The sequence below is a fragment of the Acinonyx jubatus genome, chromosome D1 (genome assembly GCF_027475565.1).
Source record: "Acinonyx jubatus isolate Ajub_Pintada_27869175 chromosome D1, VMU_Ajub_asm_v1.0, whole genome shotgun sequence".
In the NCBI taxonomy this organism is placed as follows: Eukaryota; Metazoa; Chordata; class Mammalia; order Carnivora; family Felidae; genus Acinonyx; species Acinonyx jubatus.
This window is the reverse complement of record NC_069390.1, coordinates 90,959,387-90,970,676: the sequence shown is the minus strand read 5'-3', so window position 1 is coordinate 90,970,676 and position 11,290 is coordinate 90,959,387. Positions and strand designations below refer to the sequence as shown.

Below are 11,290 nucleotides of genomic sequence, written 5' to 3'. Positions count from 1 at the left end.
CGCACTCCCAGCGTGTGTGCAGGTCTCCGAGGGGACTTCGGCTCCGCCCAGGAGCGCGAGGACGGCCCGACTGCGGGCCACGCACCGGACACCTGCATGCACTGGGGCCGGGAGATTCTTCGCGTTGATGCGCTCGGCTGTTCTTAAACCTCTCAAGCCTGGGTCTCCTCTCGACTCTAAAGTAACCCGGGCCTGGCCAGCTCACGCCTCGGGGTCAACCTCTGGGTACCGGCTGCCCGAAGAGGCCACTCTTCACAGCCGCCTGAGTAGGAGACGCGCGCTCTCCTGCTTTACGGCAAGGGTGCGCGCGTTTGCGACAGCGTGACGCCGGGAAAGTTTTGGCGGGAAAGGCGCCGCATTTGGATTCCTGTGGTGGCGGGCAAAGGACGGCCTGGTGAGGAGAGGCAGCCGGTAGGGTTGGAAAGGAGTCTGGAAAAGGACTTCGGGGTCTACATTCGTTGAGAGGGGCATGGCGAGAGAAAGTTATGGGTGACAAGCTTAGTGGATCAGAGATTCCCGCGGAGGGGCGGTTTCTGAGACGAGGAGTTTGGGACCAGGGGGACCCTGTTGTAGAGGGATTGGAGAGACTACCTCTTTGCCTGCTGGGGACCCCAAAGGTTTGGGCGCCAGCCGTCTCGAGGGCCAGCTAGCCCTTGCTTCCGCTTCTTGGGGCAGTTTGGCCCCGCCCCAGGCTCCTCCCGGCCTTCTGGATGGCGTGGGGGTGGGAATTGGAGCTGAGCAAGGGGGGAGGAGGGGCGGCAGGCGTCGTCGGGAAACCCTGTCCTCCTCTAGCCCGCAGCCCTTCACCTGTCTCACCCCTTCCCTTCCCCAGTCACCACCCCCCCCCCCCCAAGCATTTGTGCCCCCAGCCTCTCAGCACAGCCGCTGCATTTCCTCGGAGGCCTGAGGGCGGCGGTTGTAGCTTCGGTTCGCGTGGGAGTGGGGAGTGTGAATTACACCACAACATGCCAGAATTTAGTATACTTGCTGGTGCTTGAAAGCCTTGGGTAAAGTACGGGTGAGGCGGAGGGGGAAACCAAACTGTTAGTTACGTTGAGGGATCGTGGCAGATGGTTGAAGCTTATCCTCAGCCCCATCTTTTTCGGGTTCCTGCCTTTTACAGCCGTGATCCATCCTGGAGTCATGGCAGTGCCCTTTGTGGAAGACTGGGACTTGGTGCAAACCCTGGGAGAAGGTGCCTATGGAGAGTGAGTTTGAGTCCTTTTGCCTTGCCTTCACGCTTGCTTTCGTTTTCTGTCTGTTGTCTTGTTTGAGTACAGATTTGTTGTTTTGGAGTTGTGTATTCTATTTTATTTTCATTTATTTATTTAGGGAGCGAGCATGGTTGAGAGGCGGGAGGGGCGGGGCGGGGGGAGAGAGAGAGAGAGAGAGAGAGAGAGAGAGAGTGAGTGTGAGTGTCTTACACAGGCTCCATGCCCAGTGTGGACCCAAACTTGAGGCTCGATCTCACGACCCTGGGATCATGACCTGAGTGGAAATCAAGTCAGATGCTCAACCAACTGACCCACCTAGGCACACCAGGAGTTGTTTATTATAATACAGTGGCATCTCAGAGAACAGATTTTTGCATTTGAAATCTAAGACCTTTGGGAACTAAAGCCGCGTGAAATTTTGTAAGGATCAATTTTTTTCTTCCTTTTTAAAAAAATTTTTTTCTGTAAAGAAGTGGAAGAGACCTGTGAAGTCAGGTTCTCCTCCCACATATTCCTTGCTGGGTTTTAAGCATAGTGGTTAAATGAGCAAATGAACTCTCTGGAGTCAGACTACCTGGTTTCAGATTTTCACTCTGTTACATACTAACACATTGTTTTGTGTTCTTAGGCAAGCTCCTTAATGTATTTCTGTTTCCTCAGGTCTACCATGACAATAATAGTACCTACCCCATAGGTGCTTAGAACAGTTAGCACAGGCATATATAGCATGAGGTTAATAAATATTAGGTAACGTTATTAAAATCAAATAAATAGAGCATGTGTATATGTGATATGGCCTAGAATTACTGTTACTCCATTTTAGTTTACTTTATCAAGCATTTGTTAAATAACCTTTGGATACACAACATAATGACTTCTGTAGAGCATTAGCCATCATACATCACATTTCAGAAAGGAGTACTCTCTGTTGAGAACATGGCAGAAACCATTTTCTTGGCTTTTACCAGGTGGAGAAAGTAACGAAGGTAAAATTGTTGGATAAGTCAGTATTTAATCTTTTGAAGTCTTAAATAGAATTCACATGTCTTCGTTTTCCTTTTTAGAGTTCAACTTGCTGTGAATAGAAGAACTGAAGAAGCAGTTGCAGTCAAGATTGTAGACATGAAACGTGCCATAGACTGTCCAGAAAATATTAAGAAGGAGATCTGTATCAATAAAATGTTAAATCATGAGAATGTAGTGAAATTCTATGGCCACAGGAGAGAAGGCAATATCCAGTATCTATTTCTGGAGTACTGTAGTGGAGGAGAACTTTTTGACAGAATAGGTATGGAAATAAGATTTAAGATATCTATTCTACTAATTAAGTTTCTAAGTTTATTTTTTAATCTTGGATCTGCTATTTGGTCATTGTCCACTCAGAACTGCTTATGCAACAAGGAAATTACAGTAAGTTTTCTTGTTTTTGCAAGTTATGTTAATACATTAAAGTATATATAGATTCATCAAGGAGAACCTTTTTCCCAAATTGTGCATGTGATTTTGGTTAGGGTTGCTGTTTGTAGAGTTTAAGAATGATAAACTAATCTCATGGTGAAGTATTGTTTTACCTATACAGTGATTTTTCTTTATAGACATTCCAGTTACATGAAATCATTGCATGCATTTACAGAGCCAAAATAATAGCATGTTGTTATATTTGTTCTTTTTTGTTTAAGAGAAATAACTTGAGAACTTTTTAGAATTGCTTTACCTATATTTAGTAAATTCTGTACTTGCTACTTTCAGCATTCTATGTAGATTCAAAGGCTTGATGTTTCAGAACACTGAGAAGTATGTAAAAATATATTATGTGGATCTAAATTTATTGTCTACAGCTATTGTTTTCACAGTTAAAAACTGATTATTTAGAATCTCCAGTATGTATCTCAGGAGAGAGTTCAGTGTAAAAGAAATCAAGAGTAAAGACAGAGATCAAAATATAAAAAGAAAACTGACAATAGAACATTTTTTAATAAAACTGTATTTCCTAAAGGAACTTTGCAGGCATTCATAGCTTTGTAGTACGAGGGATTAGATGAAGTTTCATTTTGTTGTTCAATATTTGGTGATATTAGTTTATGTTTGCCCAGGCTTATACTTTGGCAATTACATTTTAGCGATGAGGAAAACAATGTCAGAGCATTTAGAAGAAATTAGGGGAGAATTGGAAAGATACCAAATAAATCATGATTAGTGTAAGATAATCAGAGGCTTTCAAGGTATGGCTTGCATTCTTGATCTGGATAATAGTTTCTCTGTAGTTTTCCTGTGATGTTATTTTATCTTTGCCACATAACAGATGGGGAATGTGAGTTAATTAAGTACCGTGTGAGTTAACGGACACTAGAGTCTTAGTTGCTAGCGTAAGATTCTATTTGCCAGTATACAATCACAAATGTCTAAGCTTTGATTTAGGAGACTCTGTGGTTGCTGCCTGATTATGTTTACATGGCAGGCTAACTTTCATTATTAATTCTTATAGAGCCAGACATAGGCATGCCTGAACAAGATGCTCAAAGGTTCTTCCATCAACTCATGGCAGGGGTGGTAAGTACAGTTGTTTCTTTTCCTTTTACATAAAATTAATATGAATGAAGTAAGTTACCAAAGTATGCCTCTCTCTGTTTCTCTTTTAGGTTTATCTACACGGTATTGGGATAACTCACAGGGATATTAAGCCAGAAAATCTCCTATTGGATGAAAGGGGTAGGTATAGCATTTTGTCACTGTTGCCTAAATTATTTTAATCTATACAAGGCAGAGTTGAAGCTTTTGCATTATTGAAAATTTACGGCAAAAAATCTGAAAAGTGTAGGAAATTTGAGACACTCAGTATATTTTACAAGCCCTTCCTGATATAGTTGTAGATGAGATAGAGAAATCTAATCTAGATGCAGGGTTAGCTCACTAAATGAATAACTGTATGAAGAGTCTTAACTCTTCAGTGAATTAATAAAGGAAAGTTTATGTTGGAATACCCTGGACCTTAGCCTTGTCCTGTTTGTTCTAGTTAGTTAATTAGTTAGTTAATTTTTTTTTCAAGTTTTTATTTAAATTCCAGTTAGTTAACATAGTATAATATTAGTTTCAGGAGTAAAATTTAGTGATTCATCACTTACATGTAACCCCCAGTGCTTATCATAACAAGTGCCTTCCTTAATACCCATCACCCATTTAACCCATCTCACAGCCCAACCTCCCCTCCAGCAATCCTCAGTTTGTTTTGTATGGTTAAGAGTCTGTTTTATGGTTTGCCTCTCTTCTTTTTTTCCTTATGTTTATCTGATTCATTTCTTAAAGTCCACATATGAGTGAAATCATATGGTATTTGTCTTTCTCTGATTGACTTATTTTGCTTAGCATAATACATTCTAGTTCCATTCATGTCATTGAAGATGGCAAGATTTCATTCTTTTTTATGGCCGAGTAATATTCCAGTGTGTATGTATACCACAACTTTATTCATTCATCTGTTGATGAACACTTGGGCTGTTTCCATATCTTGGCTATTGTTGAAGATGCTGCTATAAACATCAGGGTGCATGTGTCCCTTCGAATCAGTGTTTTTGTATCCTTAGGGTAAATACCTAGTAGTGCAGTTGCTGGATCATAGGGTAGTTCTTTTTTGAACTTTTTGAGGAACCGCCATACTGTTTTCTAGAGTGGCTGCACTAGTTTACATTCCCACCCACAGTGTAAGAAGGTTTCTCTTTCTCTGCATCCTCGCCAACATCTGTTATTTCCTGTGTTGTTCATTTTAGCCATTCTGACAGGTGTGAGGTGATATATCATTGCAGCTCTGATTTCTATTTCCCTGATGATGAGTGATGTTGAGTATTGTTTCATGTTTGTTAGCCATCTGTATGTCTTCTTTGGAGAAATGTCTGTTCATGTCTTCTGCCTATTTCTTAGCTGGATTATTTGATTTTTGAGTGTTGAGTTTGGTAACCTCTTTTTTTTTAATGTTTATGTATTTATTTTGGGAGAGAGCTTGAGTGATCAGGGGAAGGGCAGAGAGAGAGAGAGGGAGAGAATCCCAAGCAGGCCCTGCACTTACAGTAGGGCTTGATCTCACAAACCATGAGATCATGACCTGAGCCAAAATCAAGAGTCAGATAGATGCTCAACTGACTGAGGCCCAAGTTTGAAAAGTTCTTTATAGATTTTGGATGTTATTAATAACCCTTTATCAGATATGTCATTTGGAAATATCTTCTCCCATTCCAAAGGTTGTCTTTTAGTTTTGTTGATTTTTTTTCTGTGCAGAAACAATTTATTTTCTGTGCAGAAACTGTTTATCTTGATGAAGTCTCAGTAATTCATGTTTGCTTTTGTTTCCTTTGCCTCTGGTGATGTGTCTCATAAGAGGTTGTTATGACTGAAATCAAAGAGGTTGTTGCCTGTGTTCTCCTCTAGGATTTTGATGGTTTCCTGTCTCACATTTAGGTCTTTGATCCATTTTGAATTTATTTTTGTATATGATGTAAGAAAGTAGTCCAGGTTCATTCTTCTACAGGTTGCTGTCCCATTTTCCCAGTATCATTTGTTGAAGAGACCATCTTTTTTCACTGGATGTTCTTTTCTGCTTTGTTGAAGATTAGTTGACCATATAGTTGTGGGTCTATTTCTGGGTTTTCTGTTCTGTTCCATTGATCTATGTGTCTGTTTTTGTGCCAGTACCATCCAGTCTTAATGATTACAGCTTTGTAATATAACTTGAAGTCCAGAATTGTGATGTCTCCAGCTTTGCTTTTCTTTTTCAACATTGCTTTGGCTATTTGGGGTTGTTTGTGGTTTTAGGATTGTTTGCTGTAGCTCTGCAAAGAATATTTGTTCTTCCAATCCATGAGCATGTAATGTTTTTCTGTTTCTTTGTGTCATCTTCAGTTTATTTCATATGTGTTTTGTAGTTTTCAGTGTACAGATCTTTTACCTCTTTGGTTAGGTGTATTCTTATGGGTTTTGGTGCAATTGTAAATGGGATTGATTTCTTGATTCCTCTTTCTGTTGCTTCTTTATTGGTGTATAGAAATGCATTAGATTTCTGTACGTTGATTTTGTATCCTGCAACTTTACTGAATCCATGTGTCAGTTCTAACAATTTTTCAGTGGCATCATTCGGGTTTCTACATAGAATATCATGTCATCTGCAAATAGTGAAAGTTTGACTTCTTCCTTGCTGATTTGGATGCCTATTATTTCTTTTTGTTGTCTGATTGCTGAAGCTAGGATTTCTTGTATTATGTTAAATAACAATGGTGATAGTAGACATTCTTGTCTTGTTCCTGATCTTAGGAAGAAAGCTCTCAGTTTTTCCCCACTGAGGATTATATTGGCTGTGGGTCTTTCATGTATGGTTTTTATGATGTTGAGGTATGTTCCCTCTATCCCTACTTCACTGAGGTTTTGTGTTTTTTTTTAAGTGTTTATTTTTGAGAACGAGAGACAAAGAGCGAGTGCAAGTGGGGGAGGGGCAGAGGGAATGGGGGACAGAGGATCCAAAGTGGGCTCTGTGCTGACAGCAGAGAGCCTGATGCAGGGCTTGAATTCATGAACTCAGAGATCATGACCTGAGCCGAAGTCAGATGCTTAGCTGACTGAGCCACCCAGGCACCCCTCTTAAGGGTTTTCTTGTTTGTTTTTTTAGAGAGAGAACTCGAGTAGGGGAGAGAGGCAGAGGGAGGGAGAGAATCTTAAGCAGGCTCCATGCTCAGCATAAAACCCAACACGGGGCTTGATCCCACAACCCTGGGATCATGACCTGGGTCAAAATCAAGTCAGTTGCTCAGCCAGCTGAGCCACCCAGGTGCCCCTATTGAGGGTTTTTATCAGGAATGGATGCTGTATGTTGTGAAATGCTTTTTCTGTCATCTACTGAGAGGATCATATGGTTCTTATCCTTTCTTTTATTAATATGGTATATCATGTTCATTGATTGCAAATATGGTATATCCTATTCATTGATTGGATGCTTTTAGTCCAAGAATAACTATGTACCATTGGATTCAATTTGCTAGTATTTTGTTGAGAATTTCTGCATCCATTTTCATCAGTGCAGAACCCAATGCAGACTCTAACTCATGAACCCTGAGATCATGACCTGAGCTGAAGTTGGACGCTTAACCAACTGAGCCACCCAGGAGCCCTTGTTTGTTCTTTTTAATCTGTGATTTGGATAGAGATGCAAGGAGTTTAGTTATATTTTATGGATGTCATGAAAACTGAGAGAGATGGATAGTGAAAGTGTTAGCTTATTAAGTCAGGATCAAAAAAGATGACAGAAATGTCTGTAGCATGAGGCAGTGATTTTTGTCTGTTTTGTTTAATGGTTATTTAGTACATTAGAATAGTGCCTGGCCAATAGTAGGCTTTCAAAAATATTGAATGAATGGATACAGCAGGCCAGAGAAGTGGGTCAGGTTTAACTTTTCCAGGACAGAAAAATCTGAAGTTCAGGATTTGGATTTTGAAAAGTAACTAAGTTTAGTTGAATCACATTATCTTTGGTGGAAAAGCAGGTTAAAAAAGACTTTTACCAAGTAACATTTCATATTAGTCACCTGTGTGATGTAGTCAGTAGAAAACTAGGGTGATATTGAGAATGAGGAAGATAGCATTCCAACACTGCTTCAGTGAGGCCATACTGGAAATAATGGGTGTCCTGGGACACTACTGTAAAAGGTATGTAGATCACTGAAGTGCTTTTACAGGACAGTGATGAGACTGGTGGAAGGGGCACAAACTATGTAAAATAAGGAATAATTGAAGGAGCCCAGGAGAACGTTACTAGTGGTTAAATACAGTTTTTCTGAACACGTTGGTGAAAACTACACAGAAGCAGTGGATTAGTGCAAGCATGGACCCTGTTATTGGACCTATCCAAAAATTGAATAGGTTGCTTTGGAATGTAGTAAGTTTATAACATGAGAGTCAAACACTAGATTATTAATTATCAGGGAATATTATAAAGAGAATTTAAACATTGCTTGGCTAGTTGGACCAAAGTATTTTTAAGATCTTGTCCAACCCTGACATTTAGTATTGCTGGCAGTGTTGTTCACAAGTCACTGTACTTTCTTTTCAGCCTCCTAACATTTTCCTGAACTCTGTAATTGACCTTCATACAAGGAGATAAGCTAAGAAAAGCCAGTTTATTTAATAAGTAATGGAGATGTGAATATTTGGAATAGGAAAGCTTTGTTTCCAAACTAAAAATATTGGGTGTTTTTCTTTATAAATATAAAAGTTAATCATGAAGTAAGATGAAAAACATAAAGAAAAAGGTAAAAAATCACCAGAAATCCATCAGTCAGTTATAACCACTGTTAAGTTTTGGTGAATATCTTTTTGATATCCTTTTATTAACCCACCTACCTAGCTACCTAAGATCCTCATTTGGTTATTTAGCCTTTTGCAAGTAGCTTCTTAAGGCACATAGCAAACATTTAGACATTTCGAGAATTTGGTGTATGGGAAAAAAGGAACAGAATCGTTGATTGATGAGTCCCAAGAAATGAGAGCACAGCTGGAGAATTCCTTTATTTATTTATTTATTTATTTATTTATTTATTTATTTATTTATTTTTATTTTTTATTTTTTAAATTTATATCCAAATTAGTTAGCATATAGTGCAACAATGATTCCAGGAGTAGATTCCTTAGTGCCCCTTACCCATTTAGCCCATCTCCCCTCCCACAACCCCTCCAGTAACCCTCACTTTGTTCTCCATATTTATGAGTCTCTTCTGTTTTGTCATCCTCCCTGTTTTTATATTATTTTTGTTTCCCTTTCCTGATGTTCATCTGTTCTCTGTCTTAAAGTACTCATATGAGTGAAGTCATATGATATTTGTCTTTCTCTAATTTCACTTAGCATAATACCCTCCAGTTCCACCCACGTAATTGCAAATGGCAGGATTTCATTCTTTTTGATTGCTGAGTAATACTCCATTGTATATATATATACCACATTTTCTTTATCCATTCATCCATCGATGGACATTTGGGCTCTTTCCATACTTTGGCTATTGTTGATAGTGCTGTTATAAACATGGGGGTGCATATGTCCCTTCAAAACAGCACACTTGTATTCTGTGGATAAATGCCTAGTAGTGCAATTGCTGGGTCGTAAGGTAGTTCTATTTTTAGTTTTTTGAGGAACCTCCATACTGTTTTCCAGACTGGCTGCACCAGCTTGCATTCCCACCAACAATGCAAAAGAGATCCTTTTTCTATGCATCCTCGCCAACATCTGTTGTTGCTTGAATTGTTAATGTTAGCCTTTCTGACAGGTGTAAGGTGGTATCTCATTGTGGTTTTGATTTGTATTTCCCTGATGATGAGTGATGTTGAGCATTTTTTTATGTGTCAGTTGGCCATTTGAATGTCGTCTTTGGAGGAGTGTATTCATGTCTTTTGCCCATGTCTTCACTGGATTATTTGTTTTTTGGGTGCTGAGTTTGATAAGTTCTTTATAGATTTTGGATACTAAACCTTTATCTGATATGTCATTTGCAAATATCTTCTCCCATTCTGTCGGTTGCCTTTTAGTTTTGCTGATTGTTTTCTTCGCTGTGCAGAAGCTTTTTATTTTGATGAGGTCCCAGTAGTTCATTTTTGTTTTTGTTTCCCTTGCTTAAGGAGACGTGTTGAGTATGAAGTTGCTGCAGCCGAGATCAAAGAGGTTTTTTCCTGCTTTCTCCTCGAGGATTTTGATGGCTTCCTGTCTTACATTGAGGTCTTTCATCCATTTTGAGTTTATTTTTGTGACTGGTGTAAGAAAGTGGTCCAGGTTCATTCTTCTGCATGTCGCTGTCCAGTTTTCCCAGCACCACTTGCGGAAGAGACTGTCTTGATTCCATTGCATATTCTTTCCTGCTTTGTCAAAGATTAGTTGGCCATACGTTTGTGGGTCCATTTCTGGGTTCTCTATTCTGTTCCATTGATCTGAGTGTCTGTTCTTGTGCCAGTACCATACTGTCTTGATGATTACAGCTTTGTAGTATAGCTTGAAGTCTGGGATTGTGATGCCTCCTGCTTTGGTTTTCTTTTTCAAGATTGCTTTGGCTATTCGGGGTCTTTTCTGGTTCCATACAAATTTTAGGATTATTCCAGCTCTGTGAAGAATGCTGGTGTTATTTTGATAGGGATTGCATTGAATATGTAGATTGCTTTGGGTAGTATCAACATTTTAACAACATTTGTTCTTCCTATCCAGGAGCATGGAATCTTTTTCCATTTTTTTGTGTCTTCTTCAATTTCTTTCATAAGCTTTCTATAGTTTTCAGCATATAGATTTTTCACCTCTTTGGTTAGATTTATTCCTAGGTATTTTATGGTTTTTGGTGCAACTGTAAATGGGATTGATTCCTTGATTTCTCTTTCTGTTGCTTCATTGTTGGTGTATAGGAATGCACCCGATTTCTGTGTGTTGATTTTATATCCTGCAACTTTGCTGAATTCATGAATCAATTCTAGCAGTTTTTTGGTGGAATCTTTTGGGTTTTCCATATAGAGTACCATGTCATCTGTGAAGAGTGAAAGTTTGACCTCCTCCTGGCTGATTTGGATGCGTTTTATTTCTTTGTGTTGTCTGACTGCAGAGGCTAAGACTTCCAATACTATGTTGAATAACAGTGGCGAGAGTCGACATCCTGGTCTTGTTCGTGACCTTAGGGGGAAAGCTGTCAGTTTTTCCCCATTGAGAATATTAGCATTGGGTTGTTCATATATGGCTTTTATGATCTCGAGGTATGCTCCTTCTGTCCCTACTTTCTTGAGGGTTTTTATCAAGAAAGGATGCTGTATTTTGTCAAATGCTTTCTCTGCATCTATTGAGAGGATCCTATGGTTCTTGTCCTTTCTTTTATTTATGTGATGAATCACGTTAATTGTTTTTGCAGATATTGAACCAGCCCTGCATTCCAGTTATAAATCCCATTTGGGCATGGTGAATAATTTTTTTAATGTATTGTTGGAGCCGGTTGGCTAATATCTTGTTGAGTATTTTTGCTTCCATGTACATCAGGGAAATTGGTCTGTAGTTCTCCTTTTTAGTGGGGTCTCTGTCTGGT

At 39.4% G+C, this 11,290-nt stretch overlaps 1 protein-coding gene across 4 annotated transcripts in view; it reads left to right on the top strand.

Annotated features, from left to right (window-relative positions):
- CHEK1 (checkpoint kinase 1) overlaps positions 1-11,290 on the top strand; it is a 31,723-nt gene continuing 20,433 nt past the window's right edge. Inside the window, exons 1-5 of one of the 4 annotated variants that reach the window (XM_015074066.3) lie at positions 1-394; positions 1,124-1,208; positions 2,279-2,502; positions 3,700-3,764; positions 3,854-3,923. In XM_015074066.3, the coding sequence (XP_014929552.1) occupies positions 1,144-1,208; positions 2,279-2,502; positions 3,700-3,764; positions 3,854-3,923 (424 nt within the window). In that variant the 5' untranslated portion in view covers positions 1-394; positions 1,124-1,143. Of the gene's footprint in view, positions 412-723; positions 1,019-1,123; positions 1,209-2,278; positions 2,503-3,699; positions 3,765-3,853; positions 3,924-11,290 lie in introns of those variants that run through there. The other 3 variants (XM_015074067.3, XM_027036863.2, XM_027036862.2) reach the window with 3 other exon arrangements.